Source organism: Camellia sinensis, chromosome 5, assembly GCF_055761805.1.
Source record: "Camellia sinensis isolate YWXY chromosome 5, ASM5576180v1, whole genome shotgun sequence".
Lineage (NCBI taxonomy): Eukaryota > Viridiplantae > Streptophyta > Magnoliopsida > Ericales > Theaceae > Camellia > Camellia sinensis.
In genome coordinates, this window is record NC_138965.1 from 97196447 (window position 1) to 97217730 (window position 21284).

General features: G+C 32.3%; 2 protein-coding genes across 2 annotated transcripts; one reads left to right on the forward strand and one right to left on the reverse strand.

The window, feature by feature from the left end:
* Positions 1-1715: 1715 nt before the first annotated feature.
* Positions 1716-11416, forward strand: LOC114314834 (TRIGALACTOSYLDIACYLGLYCEROL-like protein). Its single transcript, XM_028261342.2, has 5 exons — positions 1716-2148; positions 4257-4506; positions 6558-6954; positions 10079-10398; positions 11102-11416. Exons 1-5 carry the CDS (start codon positions 1874-1876, stop codon positions 11297-11299), a joined length of 1440 nt encoding a protein of 479 aa, XP_028117143.2. The 5' UTR covers positions 1716-1873; the 3' UTR covers positions 11300-11416.
* A 1019-nt stretch (positions 11417-12435) lies between these two features.
* On the reverse strand, positions 12436-19780 carry LOC114314846 (10 kDa chaperonin 1, chloroplastic). Its single transcript, XM_028261359.2, has 7 exons — positions 19444-19780; positions 19282-19340; positions 18782-18832; positions 16811-16876; positions 16667-16714; positions 15832-15861; positions 12436-12817 (listed from the first exon to the last, which is right to left on the reverse strand). Exons 1-7 carry the CDS (start codon positions 19529-19531, stop codon positions 12749-12751), a joined length of 411 nt encoding a protein of 136 aa, XP_028117160.2. The 5' UTR covers positions 19532-19780; the 3' UTR covers positions 12436-12748.
* Positions 19781-21284: the final 1504 nt, after the last annotated feature.

Sequence of the window (21284 nt, forward strand, 5' to 3'; positions counted from 1 at the left end):
GAGAAATATTTATCTTATCAAATAGGATTGTGGGTTTGATTATCACAAATGTGATAACTCAATTCTACGGGAATCATAATTATAAAAAGAAAAGTTATAACTAACATCACAATAAATTATAATCAAAGATCACACAGGTAGTGACTGCAAGTACATATGGTACACATCTTATTTTTTCATAACATTCACCATGTTTGGTTCTAGAAAATTGAATTCATTTTTCAGAAAATTAAGTTTTTTTAGTTTTTGGGCTTTTAGTGAAATTTTTTAATATTTTACACAAGTTTTATTTTATTTTTTAGATACACTTAATCTAAATACACTTAAAAAGTAAAATATTTGTGAAAAAAATTTCCCAAATACAAAAAAATATAAAAATTCAATACATTTTCATATTTTGTTGTATTTAATTAATTTTTAAATGATTTTTGTACAATTTATTTACTTTTTAAGTAAATTAAGATTAAGTGAATCTAAAAATTAAAAAAAAATTTGATTAAAATATTTTTAAAAATCATTAAAAATATAAAAATATGAATTGAAAACTCAAAACAATATTTTTGAAAAATGAAAACCAAACATAATGTATATTCATTAGTTAAAATAATTAAATTAAATTTTTTTTATTAATTTTTAAAAAAATTAATAAATATTAAATAATAAATAATGTGAAATAATACTCCTACCTCAACAATTGAGTTATTTGGGATGATCTAAGTTGTCATTTGGTAAAAAGTTTTTTAGTGGGATTTTTAGAGTTAGAGATTTTTTTAGTTTGAGATTAAAAAGTTCATTTGGTTGATTTTTTTTTTTTTTTTATGAGAAAAAAATAAAATTATTATAATTTAAATGTAATATTTTATTTTAAGAAAAATTACAAACACACCCTCTAAAATTTACTTAAATTACAAATTACCCCTTGTGATTTTAGAAATTACATTATGCCCTTAAGATTTTTAATTTCATATCAAATAGATCTTTTATTAATAAATCATCAAGTTAATTAAAAGTTTTTAATAATGTTTTATTTTAATTAATAATTCAGATAATTTTATTATTGTATATAGGTGAACAGTTAGAAATTTTACTTTTTCAATTAATTCTATTAAATAAAAAATTCTGACAGGGAGGTATTTGTAATTTTCTTAACCACATAAAGTAATTCATATTTTAAGCAAACCTCAAAAAATATATTTGTAATTTACCCTTTAGTTTATTAATTTTTTAATTTATTTTATCTTTTAATAACTAATTTAGTCCTAATCCAACCCAATCCAACCCACATAATCAAATAAAACCTAAATAAATGTACATTTTAATTTTTTACAAAAATATATAATAAAAAATAATATAACCTAAATAAATATACTAATTTAAGAGATGCCAAATCAACTCAAATTAAAATTGCGGGCTGCAGAATTTAAAATCAATCGAGTCACTCAAAAACAAGTCAATGTTTGGCATGCATGTTTGGGTTGAGTTTGGGTTATTTTAGTTATAAAAAGATAAAATAGATTTCTTAATTTAATAAAATAAAAATTTATATCTAAATTATAATTATTTTATTTTTTCTTTCATAAAAATTAAAAAAATTAAAAAATTTATTTTAAATGAGATTTTTTAATCTCAAATTAAAATAAAAATAAAAATAAAAAAGCAAATCCACAACCCCAAGCGAAGGCAATGTCAAGACTAGCAAAAACAACACGACACCCATTTCATTTCATTTATAAAAACAAACAAATACAAAATCAAAAAACTCAATACAGTGACAGATAAGGAACCTCAAAGCAATACTCAGCTCAGCACAAGCGCACTGCGAGAGAGAGAGAGAGGGAGAGGGAGAGAGATATTGAATTGAATCTCCTATCCTATGGCTAACCTGAGAACGGCGATGGACTCGGGGTCTTGGGACCTGAACATAGCGACTCCACAAAGCCTACTAGAAGGTTCGGCGCGGTGCGTCCCAGGCGAGCCCTTCCCTCTGGACGGAGCGAGAGCCAGCAGAGCCCTCAGAATCCAACAACTCTCTCTCTTGGGAAATGGGTTTCCTCTCGGAATCATACCCTCTTTCTCTCCCACATCTCCCATGGAATTGGGTTCTTTCTCTCTCCAGTCTCTCTTCCTCAATCAAGATTTCTCCAACTGGTAATAACTCAATTTCACTCTCTATCTACATTTTACATAATTTGATTATATGTATGTCTGTATAGTGGAGTAGCCAACAATTTTATTGTCTAATCTTTAGTTCTACCCAACTTATCAGAATCAATTTTCACCTGAATACAGTGTACTTTCATGTATTCCCAATCACATCCACAAAGATAATTTGGTTAATTACACTTTTTACCCCTATAGTTTGATTAATTGAACAATTGTAGCTTCATTTTGATCATTCCTTTCAAATTAAAGGTTAAAATTAACAATTTTGAAATATTTGTCAATTTTTTAAAGTGTACATGTAGACAAAGTTAACAAAAATTTAGATGGAATGACCAAATTGAAACTGCATTTAAACTGTAGAGAACAAATTGTTAAAATTAAAATAATAGGGACTAAAAGTGAAATTTGGGCCAAATTATAAGGGTGAAAAGTGTAATAAACCCAAAATAATTCAAATTTGTCAAATTACAAGTAAAAACAAAAGTTGGGGGGACACATTAATACTATTGCTTCAACAAAAATAAGCAAAAACATACACTTTTACAATTTGTTTGTGGTGTGTTTGTATTTTTTGAAATCATACATGATAACCTCATTACCTAGGCTATCACACACATCTTTTTCGATGAGTTGATTGCAGAGGGGCGAGAGAGAGAGAGAGAGAGAGAGAGAGAGAGAATGCTGGGTCAGTTTTTAAGACTCCCAAAAAGTTTGCATAAACTTTTGGATTTTTTTTTCCCTAATTCTACTAGGTCAATTTGGAAAACCCTGAAAATTTTGGATATTGTGTCAACCAACATCACTCAGCTAGGTGTAGTTTTGCCCTTGTGTATGTATGTGTATGTGAGGTCTTTTAGGGTTATTAAACGAACCAAGCTATTGAGTTGAACTCGTTAAAAGCTCGTTCGAGATGGACCAAACAAGCCAAACTTGAGTACAATTTTAAGCTCATGTAGTTTTCAAATCGAGCTTGAACAACCTACTACTCGACTCGATAAGCTTATATGCACTATAAAAAATCAACCTACTTGAGCATGACTTGTGTTCAGCTCGTTCAAGATTGGCTTATTATCTAAACAAGCCAAGCTTTAACATAATTTTAAGCTCATTTAAGTTATCAAACCAAGGGGTTGTTTGGGATGAACTAAATAAGTGCACTTTTTGTCTTTTTACGAAAAGATGTGCAGAAAAATAGAGAGGTGATGTGTTGAAAAAAATATAAAAAAGATAAAAAGATGGATTATTTTTGGGTTGCCAAACTTGGCCCAAGTTTGAAAAACCTACTACTTGGCTTGACTCAATTCTTTTTCAGCCCTAGTTGTCTTTCTCTCTAATTGATTTATTCTATCGTTTAATCTCTGTTTGGCTTCAAAGAATATGTAGGAAAAATTAAACTATCGGAGTTTTGAAATTCCATAATGTTTCATTAACTAGGGCTTGATAACAACATAAAAAAGTGAACATTGACTAGCCTAGGAGGACTCTGCAGCTGCATACAGTATTTAAGATTATCTCTACTTTCACTTTGGCTTACAAGAAGGCAGACTTTAGAAATTCGAAAACTTTACAGTTGGTTTGAATGCTCACAATCTATATGTTTAGATTTGAGTTTTAGTTGTACAGTGTCTTCTTTCTCTGTTTTTTTTCTTTTACTGGTGATACTCATATCATATGTTGTTGAAGCAATCGCTTTCGGTATGTCGTCATTGAAATTTGGGTTACTTGGTGTGGCATAGAGCAACCTCACTTGCCTTTTACATGTTATTACTATTTATGTGGAAATTTGTACTTGAATGTTTTAAAAAATGGTTAATTTTTCGAAAAGTTTGCTCAACCTTCCCATGTATCTTTAGGAACACGTTTTAATTAATGTTCAAATTTATAAATATATAATCCTCAACAAGTTTTCCATCATCTTGTAAAATCTGTGATCTACTTGTGTGAGGTTCGATCTCCTTACTACTCCTGACACATCTCCTAGCAAAGGAGGGTTGCTTTCCAATTTATATGGGAATTATCTGATTTTCTGTCTTATCTTTCATCCTCCAAGCTCTGAAATATTAATAGTATTTGTGTAATATTTGAATTAACAGGTGGCTTGGATTAGTAGCACAGTTGCGTCCTAAGAAATTGATCTCTGCCATTAAATCAGAACTCTATAGCAGTGATGAGTGGGAGCTCCCTGCATTTAAAGATGTTGCTAAGCATTTCCTCGACAAGTCCCTTTATTCAATCGGTCTGTGCTCACAGATATCTTTGAATTCCTCATCATCCTTATTGTTGAGCACAGAAGCACAAGGTGAAAAGAAGGGATGGCGCACCAGGGCCATGCTGCTGCACAAGGCAAGAATTTCTAGGCAGTCTTCATTATTAGTATAAGATAGTATTGGTGGCAAATTTTGTTTTTTTTCTTAGATCGTGTTTTTTGTTTTTTTTTTTTTTTTTGACTTATTTTGTTTTCTTATCTTTCCCTTGTTCTCAATAATTAAATTCATAAGTTAGCAACATCCTCAAATAAAAACCTTTAGCTACTGGAGGAATATGTGGCTGATATGTCTTCTTTCTAGCCATGATGTATCTTTAAAACTCTAGGGTATGTTTGGTTTGAGTTTGGGAGATGAGTTTTAGAGATAAAAAGTACGAAAAGTTGTTTGGTTTGGTTTTTTATAAAAGATGTTTTGGAAAATTATTTTGAGAGAGAGTTTTGGAAAAAGTGATTGATTTGATGTATATGAGAGAGAGATTTGTTTGGAAAACTTGTAAACCAAACAAGTTTTGGGAAATTTTTTTAGAAAAATTTGTTTGGTTTGATTACTTTTGAAAACTTATTTGTGGAGAATTTTTCTCAAAAATTTTTGGGAAACACAAACCAAACAAGGCCCTAATTTCTCTTGTGATATTATTCAAACAGTAGAATACCCCTTAGATAGTAGGGACTTAAATTATTTGATTTGGAGCCTGCATTTGGACAATGGAATGAGTGCCATTTGTAGTGGTCTTTAATGTATGTGAATAAGACAAGAATTCTTTGAGTATGCAAGATGAGACAAAAGAGTCTCACCATGCCACCTCCAATCTAGTATAACCTACAAAAGTGTTTCACCAGTTGCAAATGCCCTTTCAATGCCCTTTCAATGCCCCATCTCGTAAGGTTTGGAGATCTCCAAAGGGATCCGATCTCCCCATGTAGAGCTGTACTTTGTCCCACCAATTTCTTCCAAAATCTATCACATTCACATGCAAACCTCCATGTCCACTTCCCAATAAAGTGCTCGGTTGAAGATTCAAGTCTAGGATTCCCAATCCACCCTCTCTAAAAAGTAGGGTAGACTACATCCCAATTAACCAAACAATATTTGAACTCCTCCCTAGTCTTGTCCCCAATAAAATCCCGTTAAAGATTCTCAAACCTCTTGGTAATCTAAGCAACTATGATCAATGGTGAATGTACATAATATAGGTGGGAACTTGGGAAGACTCAATAAAGTGCTTTGAACAAGTGTGAATTTTTATTTTTATTTTCTAAATGTAATAGAAAGTAAGTGTGAAAGCTAGTATCTGTTTCATCCCACTAACATCTTTTGGAATCTCAGAACCACCAAATTCTTAATTTCCTTAGCCTTGAAAGAAGATGAGTAGCAGGCAGAGGTCCTACTCTACACCTCATTATTTATGTTTTTCTTTTATACACACACACACACACATATATATATATATATATGTTGTAATTATTCATGTCTATCTAAGCTCAAAATAAATCAAAATGATGATATATTGTATTTTATATGCATGGTGGCACTTTGACATTGGCCCCGTTTGGGAATATGCTATTTTAGTGGGGTTTTTGGTTTTTTTTATCTTTGAAAGTCAGTTATTAGTTGTTAGGTTAGCACCTATGGGAGTTAACCTCTCCACCCTAGCAGAGCGCTAAGTGCTTGCTTTCTAATTCACCTCTCCCTTAGGGAGAGTTGAACCCATGACCTCTCCCCTTAGAGCTAAGCCCTTAGGAGAGAGTCATGGTGGCTAATTAGGCTAGGCTTGGTTGGTTGGATTTTTGACTCTTTACGACAAGACGTGCAAAAAAGTAGAGAGTTATGTGATTGGGTATTTTGTCTTTTTGGCTATGTTAAACAAAAAAGTTCTTCCCAAACATGGCCATTGTCGGGTCAATATATCTGACATTTATTATGCTTGTGTCCAACTAAAAGTTTTAGATCCCATTATGGCTGAACTATTTGTTGAAGTGCTTTGTCACAAAACTGCAATAATTTAAAACTTTTCATCCGGTAATTGATTTTTCTTTTCCCTTACCATTATTCGTTTTCAAATGTTTTTCTTTTCTGGTGCAAAACATTGTTAGATTTGCTCGTTAAACCTTTCATCTGTTCATACAGCTTCCTAATCATGATCTTACAATGGAGGCGGCATGGCCTCAGCTCTACATAGACCATAACGGAAAATATTGGGATGTTCCTGAATCAATTTCATTGGATTGTTCTTCACTTGTTTCTGAATCTGGATTCAGGTATCGTTTTGGTTTACATCAAAATAGTGGCAATCCTCGGGCTGTTAATCCCAGTCATGGTAATCCCAGTCATGGCGATGTACCTCTTGCCTTATTGCCTGGATTCTGTGCAAAAGCTGCCTTTTCTTATGAGAAGAGCAAAGACCTTTGGAGGCAAAGGGAGACGAAAAAGGATGTCATCATAGAGACAGAGGAGGGTCGATTTTGGCGGCCTGCATATGATATTCGTCTTAAAGAACCACATGCAGCAATTTCTGGAATTATTGGTAATTCTTAAGCTTTTTGAAAAGTCTTTCATGTAAATATAGTTTTTCCATTTATTTTACTGGGTAAATTGCACTACCTCCCTTGAAGTTTGTAGAAAACACATTAAGCCCCATAAGTTTGGCGTAGTTACATTGGACTCCCTTAAGGTTTTGATTCACATTACACTCAACTCCATTTTCATCAATAGTTTGTTAATAATATGAATGGATGTCATCTTTTGCTCTTGTTTATCTTTGTGTCTACACACCATTTACATTAGTTTTGGTTGCTTTAGGCTTACTAAAATGCAAATTGGTGCAATCATGCCAAACTTATGGGGTTTATTGTATATTTTCCTAAACCTCAGGTGGTCAATGTAATTTATCCTATTCTATTTCTTTAATGAATACAAGTTTTCAACTGACATTAATTTTTTTTTTCTTAACCCCAATTAAATCCCTTTCCTCCTTTTTTTTTTTTTTTTGGTCCTTTTTCCTATGGTAATCTTGTTTACATCACGCGTATTTTCTAGCTTTTGAAGCTACTGAGTATCCATGAGCAATGTTTTAGCCAAGGCAATTAAGTTTCTGTTCTATTGAATTCTCATAATATGGATATAAGTTGTAAACCTTTAGGCTAGGTTTGGTTTGAGGATTTGATGTGAGAAATAGAAAGGGAAAAGGAAATGCAATCCCACTTTTTGTTTGGTCATAATGGAAAAAACAGGGGAAAAGAAAGTGAGAAAGAAATTGATACAGAGTATAAGAAGCTCAAGAAAGAATAAATTCAAAGTAGCAGCATTATTTGGAACTTGACATGATTTTAAAGAGAAACCGATAATAACCACATATAATCATATTTCTAGTATTATTAGAGTCTAACTTTATTATTATTTTTAAGCTTCCCAGGATTTTTAAGGTTAAGGGTATTTTGGTAATTTGTAGAATTTTCAAATATGGGTTGTGCCCATGGGTCGTCTTGTAGGTCAAGTTATTTAATTAGCCTTTGTTTTTGTTTCTTATTTAGTCTTAGGTTAGTTTTGAAAGTCAGATATTATAATAGTTTCTTTTTTTAGTTATAGTTAGTTTTGGAAGTCTTTCAATTCTATATAAAGCCATGTAATACTTATAATTTAATAGAGTTGATATTTTATAAAAATTTGAGAGTTTTGAAGCTTTTTTATGGATTGTGTGATGCAATCAAATTTGAGGTGTGATGCGTAAGTGATTCTAGGAGTAATTCCTAGATCTATCTTTTCCTGCTCCTTCTCTTTCTCCTTCTCTTTCTCTTTCTTTCCCTCTTTTATTTTCTGCACTTTTAACAGCCCAAAAACACTGTTCACGGGTATTATTCACAGCCCCTAAAACAACCCCTAAACAGTGCCAAAATCCCATCTTTTCCATGCTTAAACTTTTACCCATTATTTACCCTAACCAAACACTACTTGTCCCCTATACTTTTATTGCAATTTCAGCCATAAAATCCAATTAAAATCAGCCCCAAAAGCCCAGATTTGTTGCCGCCCTAATCGTCCTACATTAGAAATGCAATCTCACTTTTTGTCTTCTGGGTTACTTAGGCTCTTTTCTTTCTTCATTTTCCAACTCAACCAGACCTAGCTTGGAATTTGAATCCTTATCAATTCTCTCTTTTTCTTTCTATTTCCCTTTCCCTCATCAAATCCTCTAGCCAAACACCGCCTTAGAAAACTCTCTCTATTTATTTTATTGAAATTTCATCTTACAGAATAATCCTAAACTAAAACTGAACTAAATGATAAATGAAGTGAAATATACGGAAGTATTGTACTAGAAGGAATAATGAGATGAATTATATAAATATGCAAACCCCCTTCTATTATATATAGAAAAAAAGGATACTTGATCCTCCCAGTGTATAAAATAAATTTTGTAGAAGTTTCTTTCATTGCATTTCTTAGAGTTCTAAAATTTCATTTCCCTCTATTTTTTACCTTTTGTCTAAACTGAAATATTGTTGTCCTGTGGCATGATCTTTCATGACATATAGTTGTGTTTGTTGCATGATGTAACTATTTTTTTCTCACAAGAAACACAAGATTTACAAAACTTGAAGAATATTTTAATTCATGAATCAGGATATGTAAATGCAAAAGGATGACGTACATCCAGTCAACAATCTTTACTAATCAACAATGAAGCTGCCCGTATACAACACAGTTTATGATGGAGCTTTTATTTAGGGGGGAAAAAAAAAACTATACATATGAAAGACATGCTAAAATTTTTATATGTCATTATAAGTGATGTTAGAAGCTGTGTTCTCTTTTTGAATGAAAAATTGATAGTATAATAATGCCCTAGAACTATACTTCTTCACTTGATATACTAGAATTCTGGTCCACCGGAAAAGAAATATTTATATATGTAGCCAAAACTGGGATTTTGGATGAAGTATTGAACCAATTGGATGTATTGGGGATTAACTCAGAATTATATAGGATATGAATTTGAAAATTGACTAAGAAAAGGATAGTTATACTTAAAAGGGGAAATTGCAAACCAATTGGACAGTCATAAAATAATTGCACTACAAATGGGAATCTTTTTTGGTGCAACTCTGACATAGGAAGAGTCACACCAAGCACAAGAATGAAAATGAAATTTTTTGCCATTGCTCCACTGAGATGTAATTTTCCCTACTTAAAATTTCTGAAAATCTGCAAGAGAAGTCAGAAATTAAGAAAAGTTGAAGAGTAGAATGAAAAAAAAAAAAAAAAAAAAAAAAAAAAAGAAACAAAGAAAAGTAGAAAAGAAGAACCCTTAATCAAATGAAGAACTGAAACAAAAGCAAAGGCCACTTGCAGATAAAGACTTGAAAATTGACCATGATATATTAATAAAAGTTGTAACAAACAAAACAAATTACAGGGAAAACTTTAATAAATTGAGTACTAGAACTGATATAGTTCATTTGATGCCCTTGTTGATGCCACATAGTTAATTGACAAACTCAGCTTTAGAGAAAACAACCGTGCGGAGATATCAAATATCATTTTTTTCATGTTTAATTCTCAAGTTAAGATATCTTTTTCTTTCCTTTTGTTTTGTTTCTGAAGAAATTATTTCCCCCTTTTTATTTTTTATTTATTTTATATCACCTTAGGTGGTACTTGTGCTGCCTGGATTGGAGGTAGGGAGAGATCAGCTGCTGTTGAGATGAAGGAAATTGGGGATAGCATTTCTATTAGTGCTAAGAAAAGAAGCCCTTTTAGTGCTGACTTATTTGGGTCGGTTTGCTATACTTTCCAACATGGGAAATTCAGGAAGCTATTTGGGGACCTCAGTCGGGTAGATGCTCGCCTGGATATCTGTTCAGCTTCAGCTTTAGCTCAAAGGGTTTCAAAAATCTTTAAGAGTTCTTCACTTAGTAATGCAGAAAATCCACTGTCTTCTCCCAGGCTTAATTTGATACTTCAACAGCAGGTATTTCTGTTTGTACCTGCCTTTAACCATAACATGAATTGCAAATTATCAAGACTATCTTCGCTTAATTTCGATTTATTATTTGTACCTAAAAAACTGTTGCCGTATTATAGAGTGGAAAGAAAAAAATATGCCACTGAAGTAATTCATTTTTGGTTGGGTGATTAACATAACCTAAAATGAATTTGGCAACAAATTAATTTTTCTGTGCACATCTGTTTCTGGAGCGAGCTTTTTCAAATGCAGGGAGGTATTGGATTTGTAATTCGTATTGTATTGTTTGTTTTGTTTTATTTTCTCTTTGATGGTTGAGAATTAAGTGACCGTAAATTGTGCTAGTTAAAATGTGAAGTGTGAGAATAAGGTTAGGGTTAGAAGACAGAGAGAAGAGAAGAGGATACGGCAAATAGGTTTTAGGTGGATATTAAAACAACAAAACAACAATAATACCCTCAATATAAAATAACATTAAAAAAAAAAAAAAAACACGCGACTGTCTAACATTGATAATGACAAGCGTCCTATGGACTAAGTTAACAATAGGAAAATGAGTCAAATTATACATCACTTTCAGCATTGTGAACACCTTTACATCAGCAGATTATTCAGGATAAGTGCTTTAATTATTGAATAGACTATTTATCCAGTAGTTTTCTTGGATAGGAAGGCCATAAGATGATCCACATGTATTTTGCCTTGGCAGGTTGCAGGGCCAATCGTCTTTCGAGTAGATTCCAAATTTTTGATTGATTCATCTTCTGGGAAACAAGGAATGCATATGGAGGATTTGATATACAGCTTGAATTATTCCCTGAGGCTCCTACAATCTGGGAAAGTGGTAGCATGGTATTCCCCAAAAAGGAAGGAGGCAATGATTGAATTGCGCCTTTTTGAGTTCTAATCTCTCTCTCCAAAGTAATGATTGTTTTGTCTTGTCACTATATATCTCAACAATATGAATTGTTTGTGGAAAGCAATTTTTTGCCGTTAATTTATGGTGCACAAATATGGTTGCTCATGGCCATCTCCAATCTTTACTTCCTTTTTTTAATCAAATTTTGAGTAAAAATTAGGTTTATGTGATATGGAACACTCCAATCCTTATTTCTTTCACTTTTGTTATTTTGTGAAAAAATTCTCAGCTTATTGCAAAGCCCTCTTTTAGCCATTGTTGATGAAAAAAAAAACATTCTCCAATCCTTGCTCTTCCTGAAATTTCAATCAGATTTCGAGTAAAAATATTTGTTGGAAATTTGGTGAAAGATTTTATTCATAATTGATTTGGTGAGATTTCTCTTCATTGATTTGCTGCAAGTTCAATGAAATGATTTGAGTTAAGTTTTTGCTATTATCAAATTTAAATTTGATTTAAGGAACTGATGAAGGATAGGGGCTTTGATATGAACGCGGCCAGGAACAAGGATTATTCTGATATAGTCGAGCAGTCTACTGCTCGTTTTTCATAAAAAGTTAGATCCAAAAAAGAAAGTTCCATAAAAATCAGTTACACCTTTTCAGTCCCAAAAGGGATGGAGTTGTCAGGGTATGGAACTGGTATTCGGTGAGCAGCAACCAAAGTGTCTAATCACTGAGCTATATCAACCGGTTTAGTTACCCAGAGAATACAAGTTTGAGTCTTTGAGATGATGCCAAGACTCTTGTTCAAGAGAATACATTGGTTTGGTTATCAAGAGAATACGAGTTTCAACTCTTTGAGACGATGCCAAGACACTAGTTCATAAATTTTGAATAACTGGCTCCTTGCCATTACACCATCGAGTTGAGATCAAATTTTGAGTTACCGGCTCCTTGCATACAGGTGCATTGGATGTATCTGCATGTCTAATGATATGCAGAAACGGAAGATGAAATCAAACTAAAAAAATTTGTCATGCTCTAAGATGAATTATGAAGTTCAAATCAGCTCACAAGTTCAAAGCAGTTCACCTAAACAACACATGAGGATCTACTATCATTTAAAACTCCCAATCTATCTGAACTAACTCGAAATAGAATCACGGCACTACTAAAAAACCATTTTCAGACCCAGATAACTATAATGATAATTATAATAATCACAGCACTTTACAACAGCCATTTGTCAAGAACGTCAAAATGTATAGCAAGACCATATGATGCTTAAACATTTGGGAAAAGTTAAAATGAAAGAGAGCTCAAAACATATAGCAGACAGCACAAATATGAATCAAAAATTTTTGTTGCCCTGTTTCTGAACAAAGTAAACATTCAACAAACAATATTGCTCCCAAATTAACACCGGTTCACAAAACAATGGCTGCAAAGCAGCTAGTTAATTCTCTAAAGAGGTTGAACATCAACATCAACATCTTTACTCAACCACGGCCAGCAGATCACCAGCTTTACAAAAGCAGTGCCTTCCATCTGTTCCCAAATCCACCTGAATAGAGACGGCACAACACAAGATCAATACAACGGTAACCGTGCACTTTGACAAGTGCTAGTATCAGCTTAATCAATAATGTAAACTAGCCTCTGCAAGTATGTCAGTTCCCGGATTGGCCAGCGAGGCCCCCATTTAATCAAAGCTCCACTCTAAAAGTAGAAATTATTCAGTGCCACTTGTAGCAATGGCACAAATACATATTGGCCTTTGATTTCGGTCAGACCCATGTGAGTCCCAAAGAAATCACAGGTCAAGATGTGTTTGTGGCATTGCCAATTCAGTGTCACCAACAGCACTGAATAACTGATCCTCCAAAAGTCATCCTAGTCAGCAAATTGCCGCCATTAACCAAAGCAATTAGCAGGATCACATTTGGCATTACAATCCTAGCTATATTAATTACCAATACAAAATAGCTCATTAATTAGATAACCGCAGGCATCATCCGCTGTAGCAATACCAGAGCACAAGCCCTTCTGCTTGTGATGTGCAATGCTTTTTTCCCCTTGGGAAGGTTATTTTTAGTAACTGCTTTTCTTAAAGAATTTTTGCCTGTTTACTTGAGCAGAATAGGCAAAAAAGCTAAAAAAGTACAGTTACATTCACATTAAAAAAGTACATTTATAAAGCAAAAAGGCTGTTTTACTTGAAATCAATTTTTTTGTCTTTTTACTACATGAGTTGGTTAATTCTCCTCTCATCTCAAAATCATATGCAGTTCATTTTATGAGCATGTATATACACGTGTATGAGTGCATATATTCACTCAAATATCCATTTATGTGTAAATAATGTTAATACATGCTCTTGCACACAGTTGTATGTCCATATCCATATATCACCTATGTAAGTGTTTAATAGCCCACTTAAGTACGCATATGTATTACATGCTTTTATATACTTGTGTTCAAGTATATATTATACCATGTATATATGTCAATATTTTGTTGTGCACACCTATATATAGCTGCTATATATGTTCACTGGCATGTTTATTTTTTTGTTAGGAGCAATTGCCATGTATATCTATTCTATTATATAAAACGTACACCCCACTTGGTGTGAATTTTGTCACTTTTTTTTTTCCAATAATGCCCTCCACCACATCCAATAACTGGTAAATGGTTTTTCTCAGTTATCAAACTGTCCAAAGCTACTGAACAGTTTCCTCATTCATCAAACCATACAAAAATTTAAATGTAAAATTGCAAATGTATCGTATTTGCATCCATCACTAGTTTAAATATACACCTACAAAAGTTCTATTACAGCGATATTCGGATGCATAACTACAATATATACCTCCATATACACTTTTATATATATTTATACATATATAAGCATGTATATATATGCATACATATTTACACATAAGCATGTATATATGCATACATACATATATACATATATATTGCTTAAATATAAAAGCATCTGTGCAAATGAAAGCATACATGGTCATAAATAGGGCTATACAAAATACCGCACAATTTGCTAAAACCGCACTGATCCTCATCAATTCACACCGCTCCATCTGCTAACCGCGGATTAAATTTTAAAATTTATAATCCGCTTTCGAAACCGCTTCGCTCCGCTATAGTTAATAGATAAATATTTTTTTAACTTCTAATGAAATATCAAAATAAAAATGAATGTGAGAAAGATTTAAGATGTGAAATTTATTACAAATTAGTAGTTATATATATGAAACATATGTAAAATTAGTTTGTGTTATATATGTGAAAAAGATTATACAGATTAGTGTTATATATTATGTAAATGCTTGATTTTTGGTTAGAATATTCTTTAATCTGCCTAAAACCGCGATTTGTCAATCCGCCAAATCAGCCAAATCGCCATTCGGTTTATAATTTTACTCTCAAACCGCCTGAACTGCACCACGCACACCCCTAGTCATAAAAATTACTATATATTTATTTAATTTTTAATAATAATTTTTCAGGCTTTCAATATATATATAAAATCAATATTAACAATGAATTATCAAATGTGGTTATCGTTTTCTTGCTTTCTGGATTTTACTTTGGAGCATAAATCAAAAAGGTTACAAAAAGCTTATTTAACTATAAAAACTAAATAGTGCATAAAAAATACAAATTGCATTACAAATTTATTTTTATTTTTTTTTAACTTCTAAAAGTATTTTTTTAGCTTAAAAAGTAATTAAGAAATAAGCATTTACCAAATGCTAAATTATATATTTTTTTATTTCAGCAACACACGAGGTTTGATGCTAGTATAGATAATCATAACACAATTAATAAATTTTTAGAATCTAAATTAAAGACAAAAGTCAGATGCTTGGCAAAGACATTTTATAATGTCTAAGAAAAATGAGCCTATTTGTTTTTTTTTTTTTTTTTGGTAAACTACTAAATAACTTCCTCACATTATTACTCAAGTGAAAAAGCTACTCCAATTGGCCCCTCAAGATACCACTTGGCTACAAAGACTAAGGTCCACGATTAGTAAATATAGATCCATATATTTTACTGATCCACAAGATTTGTTGGGTTGGAACCATTAACATCAGGTACATATCCTGTAAATCAAGCCAACAAGGCACTGAAAGACGTACGCAGTCTCCTATAGATTCTATAAAAAATGGGTTAATGGAATGACAAGTTATTTTCACAACGCATGTTCTGAGGTGGTCTCCCCAGGTAACCATTTATTTATTTTTATATCAAAGTTACCACCTAAATATATATATATAGACAGACTACCAGTGAGGAGGAGGAGAAGGGGTGGGAAAGATCAATGCATTATGAAACCCTAAACCAGACCAAACATGTAATGTTCGTAACTTATACAGGATAAGAGAGAGATGGTGCATTTCTGGCCTATGGTGTTGGTCTCTACTGTAAAATTGTCCAACTAGAGGTTAACTAGCCAGTAAAGGTAATTCCACAAGAGCGATTCGTAAACATGAGCAATTAGTAAACAAACTTTTTACATGTAAAACATCAGTTTCAGGTAATACCACCTACCTCATAAGCACTTACGTCGGAGAAAAGAACCTGCAAAAGAAGCATTTAATTCTTTCAGACAATGCAATAGGCACCAGAACAGAGGATATGAAGCAGAATAATGCCATCAAGTATGCAATGCTTCATAAACTCAATAACTCGGGCTTTAAAAGTGTCTGTTGCATACATAAGGAAAACAGAATCGATTTGGGCTTGCCATAAATTACAGTCGTGCTAGAGGCCTTGAAATTTCGAGGCTTGAATGCCTCGAATCATGTTTTTTTTTTTTTTTTTTTTTTCTATGTTGGTTTGGTTTGGTTTGTTTATTTATTTTTTTATTTTTTTTTTGAAGGGTGGTTATGTATAGGGATGCGCTAAAAAACTAGACATCATCACCAACTCAGCCTGTGTGATTTGATAAGGTGAGTGAGCTGAGTTGAACTAGTTTGGTGAAAAAATTAACTAATCAGTTAGGTTGCTGGTTAAGATTTGTTAATTCCATACAGTTTTGTATGAGTCCCTACTATATTTTTATTTCAAATCAGAAAGACTCGAAGGAAATTGAAATGTCTTCCTGGTTTGAAATAAAATATAGTATGGACTCGTACAAAACTATATAGAATTACCAAATTTTAACCAACAGCCTAATTGATCAATCAATTTTATCACCCTATCAAACCACACAGGCTGAATTGGTGTGGGATGTCTAGTTTTTCAGCACACCCTACACATAACCACCCTTGTACAAAAACAAAAACAAAAACAAAAAACAACAACAACAATTTCAAGGCATTTGAGCCTCGAAATTTCGAGGCCTAAAGCATTTTTCTATAAATTATTCACCCTATAAACTTACCTTCTTCCCTGCCTCCACTTGCTCCACCTCAGCACCGACAGAAAGAATCTAAAAAGGAAAAAAACAATCATAAGCAACCTCAAATAAGAAAACTGAGTTCTTTTATTCACATCACTTGAGGACAGATGTCAGTGTTTTGCTCACCTCCCCCATAAGGTACCGTTCAAATTTGACAGCTGATTTGGGTAGCAAAACTCCACCAGCTGATTTCTGCACAATGAAAATTTCATTCATGAAGATGACAGTTTATAACAAAGGTTGCATGCGAAAGTCTTTGTCTGTTTAATATGTTTTAAGTACTTGATAAAACTTTAAAGATCACAAATAAAATCCACAATTTGTAATAATGGGACAAGTATAGATCACTGATACAGAGGTCAGACAAATGCACGAAGGTTTTCATCTATCCTTTTTTCCCCCACCTCAAAATAAAAGACATCAATGAATTAGTGTATTACTATGAAGCACTAACACTTCAAAACAAGTGGCATATCTGTGTCGGACACACAGACACTTCGAGGACACACGGACACCGCAGGGACACGTATGGGACATGTCATATGAAGTGTCCCCTTATTTAATTAATTTATTTTTAGGGGACACAATAGGGACACTTCGGAGACACACTAAGGACATGTCAAGTTATCTTTTCTCCCATTTTCTTTTAGTGGTTTTGAAGAATGTTAAATGTTTATTATTTTTTTCTTATATTTAAATACTTAATAGATCATATATAAAAAATAAAATAAAATAAAAAAAGATATAAACTGTAAGTGTTAATTTAAAATTTTATTTATTTATTTATAAATATAGAATTAGAGTTATTTTTGTTAATATTAATTTTTTGTGAATGTAATATTAATCTAGATAGCAAATAAAAATATGTGAAAATATATTTTATTGTCGTATCCCCAATGTGTCTGTATCCTCATTTTTTCAAAATCTCTGTGTCCCGTGTTTGCATCCGTGTTCGTGTCTACATCCGTATCCGTGCTTCTTAGGTGTATTACATTAGGTAGCACAAACACAGATACGAGACATGACACGGAACAATTGAGGACCTGACTAATACATAACACAAAGGAATTCCTCCGCAAGATTTAATTGGAACAATAGTGGAACATTGAAATACACATGATTTATATATTTCAAAACATATATGTACACAAATTGCAGTCCGAAGAATGTAGAAAATTGTTACTATAAAGAGATTCATCATATACATTGTGCTCAACGGGTTTAAGAAGTGTCACCTAAGTATCCAAGAAGTGCATGTCAAGTGTCCAATATTATGAATTTAAATTTTTAATTAAGACACGCTGAAAAAGTTTGAAACTAAAGTAAAAATATTATTCTTATGTCAAGAAGTTAAATAGAACTAAAGTAATTTTCAAATTCAACCGACTCAGATTGTCAAACTAAAGTTACTATTCGTAAGTTACAAGTTGGCAATAAGAAGCTAATCCTCGCCGTCATATATATGGAAGTCCATTCCACTAGCCCATTGGTACTTGGTATGGTATTACATAGTATATACTATTCCAGAAGACAAAAATGGCATTTATACTCGTGAAGGTACAGCTGTTCATGACCAAATTTACTTTGTTCTTTTCAACTTAAAATGTAATATCTTAAGAATAACTTTCCTCAATAAAAGACAATTTGATATCAAATTTGAACAGATTTTAGTCACAGAGATACCCAAAGAGACCAATATGTCCCTTACCGTTAAAGTCATTAAAACTAACTAGGAAATCAATAAGTAAAACGACAAACAATTTCAGCTTCCCGATAACTTCTTCAAGACCCATCAAACATATACCACACGAAACAACATTCTCTCTGAAAGTGAAAGTTTTGAAGCCACAAATTTTTCAACATAGGAAACATGGAACAATGATCAACCATGCAGTTGTCAAAAAATCTGTAAATTTTCATCAAAACCACAAAAAAAAAAAAAAAAAAACACTCCCCAAATGCGCGTAAGCATTTGCACACACAACACAAATGCAAACATTTGGCAAACAGATCATCCCACTTCACATTCTCAAAATAGGACAAAGAAAGAAACAAATGGCAAGGAATTGAAATGCTCAACAAACAAATGAATTATACCTCAGGCAGCTCCTCCAGACGAATCAGAACTCTATCAGCTTGCGGTATAACCTGGCAATTAGACAACACCCACAAGGCCACAAGCATATGTAAAACTCATATTGTTATTATTATTTCGTAAATTACACTTTTTACGACCCAAATTTCAATTTGGATCCTATTATTTCAGATTGAACATTTCATTCCTATACTTCAGTCCAGTTTCAATTTAGTCATTCCGTCCAAATTTTTGTTAATGTTTTCTACTGAAATCTAAGATTGACAAGTGTCGTTCAAGTTAAAAACCAAATTAAAACTAGACTTAAAATGTAAAATTGTTTAATCTGAAATAATAGAAACCAAAAAGTAAAAATCGGATTGAAATACAGGGATTAAAAGTGTAATTTATCTCCTTTTTTTCTGTTCTTTTTTTTTGTAATAAAGTTACAAAATTAAGCAGTAAGTCCCCTATACATGCAAATATTTAGAAAGGAAATTAGAAATAAAGTAGAGAAGAGAACCTTTGTGGGTTCAAATTTCTTTGCAATCGCACTGACTCTCAGGGAATTTCTACGCCCACCTGTTCAGAACCCAATATGCACATACCATTAACAAAACTGAGAAAAATTTATACACTCTTATTAGGGGAAATCAACCAAGTTTTTAGGGTTCAAGGAGAAAACCTAGCAGTCTCTGGTTAGAGAGCGAGGGTAGGTTGGTACTGTGAGAAGTAAAGGGCTTTGCCATTGTAATAATGAGAGTAGAAGCCATGGAGAGAGAGAGAGAGAGAGAGAGAGAGAGAGCTAATGATAGTGTAGGTGAACTTGATTTTAGAGAGAGAGAGAGCCTATCGTTATCGTTGATGCGAAGGGTTTATAGAAGGCAACAGTTGGGCCGGTCTTCTAGATAATTCGAAAATTTCTCACATAAATGCCTGAAAGGCAATATGGGTCGGTCCGGGCAACATTTGGGTCTTGGTTTTGTGCTCGTGTCCATACTATGATGATGGGTCTTTATATTCTTTTATGTTATGTTTGGTTGGAAGATTTAAAGAAAAATTTAGAAAAGAAAAAGAAAAATATGTGTGAAACTATGTGAAATATAGGCATGATTTATTCACATTTTACCTATCTTTTCCATTTTTCTTTTCAAATCCCTCCCCAAATCCCTCAACCAAACACAGTATTAATAGATCACTCCTATTTTAACTTTTAATGAGGTAGGAGAGAGAAAATAGAGAAAGGTAGAGAGAGGAATGCTTAAAATACGAAGAGTGATATTGCATTCTCCTAATTTATCAATTATATTTTGAGTTTTAATAAGGTGAAACAAAAAGAATACAAAGAGGCAGAGAGAGGAAAAAATGACGAGTGAGAAGTGAGGTCCATTCCACATTATTAGAGATGTTCAATTAGAATTTTTAGATATTTTTTAAATACGAATTATCTATTGTGATTTGAAAAATTATAAATATTTTTTTGTTATAATTTTTTATTTAATAAAATTAACTAAAAAAATAAAATTTCTACTTGCTCTCCTCTACATTGATATAATTACTTGAATTATAAAAAAATACAATTTCTATCCTATGAAAAAAATGAAATTCTTACAAGCTCGGTGACTATACCAATTATAATAATAACTCGAAAGAGAAATAAATAGGTCAATAGCAATTAACATTCACATAAATATATCTTATACATGTTATGTATAAGCCCCAGGCTATTTATCATATATAATTAGCCTCAAGGCATCGTCCCCAGAACAATGTATTAAACGTCTCTAAGATAATGTAATAGCATCCCCTAGACAATGAGATACAACGTCTCCAAGGCAATGTAAAGAATCGGCTCCAAGCCAAATGAATTTGTGACATCCATTAACCAACATCACGTAAATAACCTAACTGATACTAATTATGAATTAATATACTCACCTCAAGGATCAATACTAAATACCACTCGCAAGATCACTTCTTAGGCCTCGTTTGGGAAAGTTATGTTTTAGTCAAAAAGTCAAAAAGTTATTAAATTAGCTAAAAAGCTAACAACCCATACTAAAAATTCAAAGATTCTCTTTTCTCTCTACTTTTTGCACATCTTTTCGTAATTAGTCAAAAAGTTATCTCAAACATACTAGTTTTTTTTAGCTCATATTTTAGCCAAATAGTCAAAAAATTACTAAATTAGTCTGTTTCCAAACGAGGCCTTAAGTGAAGTTGGAGTACTTTTTGTTGCTTCAATACCAAATATGTTTAGCACACACTTAAATAGAAGAGAATATAAGAATTAAATTCTCATAAAATTATATTATGATGGGGAGGAGAGGTCATAGAAACTATATAAGATAAATTGAATTTGAACTCAAAGTTTGAACAATGATACTCTGACGTAGGTGCACATTTTGGGGGAAAAGAAATACTTTTAAAATATTGAACATCTGAAGTTGATATCTTGTAAAGTTAAATTTCTATAAAATTATAACTCATGGGATGAGAATGGAATTCGGACGGCGAAGTTGTGCC

Bases quoted from the DNA above. Each gene is read 5' to 3' on its own strand.
- LOC114314834 (XM_028261342.2), top strand. From the start codon at position 1,874: ATGGCTAACCTGAGAACGGCGATGGACTCGGGGTCTTGGGACCTGAAC. The intron at 2,149-4,256 runs GTAATAACTCAA...TTGAATTAACAG, and splicing joins AATCAAGATTTCTCCAACTG to GTGGCTTGGATTAGTAGCAC. The intron at 10,399-11,101 runs GTATTTCTGTTT...TTGCCTTGGCAG, and splicing joins ATTTGATACTTCAACAGCAG to GTTGCAGGGCCAATCGTCTT.
- LOC114314846 (XM_028261359.2), bottom strand. From the start codon at position 19,531: ATGGCTTCTACTCTCATTATTACAATGGCAAAGCCCTTTACTTCTCAC. The intron at 18,833-19,281 runs GTTCTCTTCTCT...TCTAATTGCCAG, and splicing joins AGAAATTTGAACCCACAAAG to GTTATACCGCAAGCTGATAG. The intron at 15,862-16,666 runs GTAAGTTTATAG...CTTCTTTTGCAG, and splicing joins AAGTGGAGGCAGGGAAGAAG to GTTCTTTTCTCCGACGTAAG.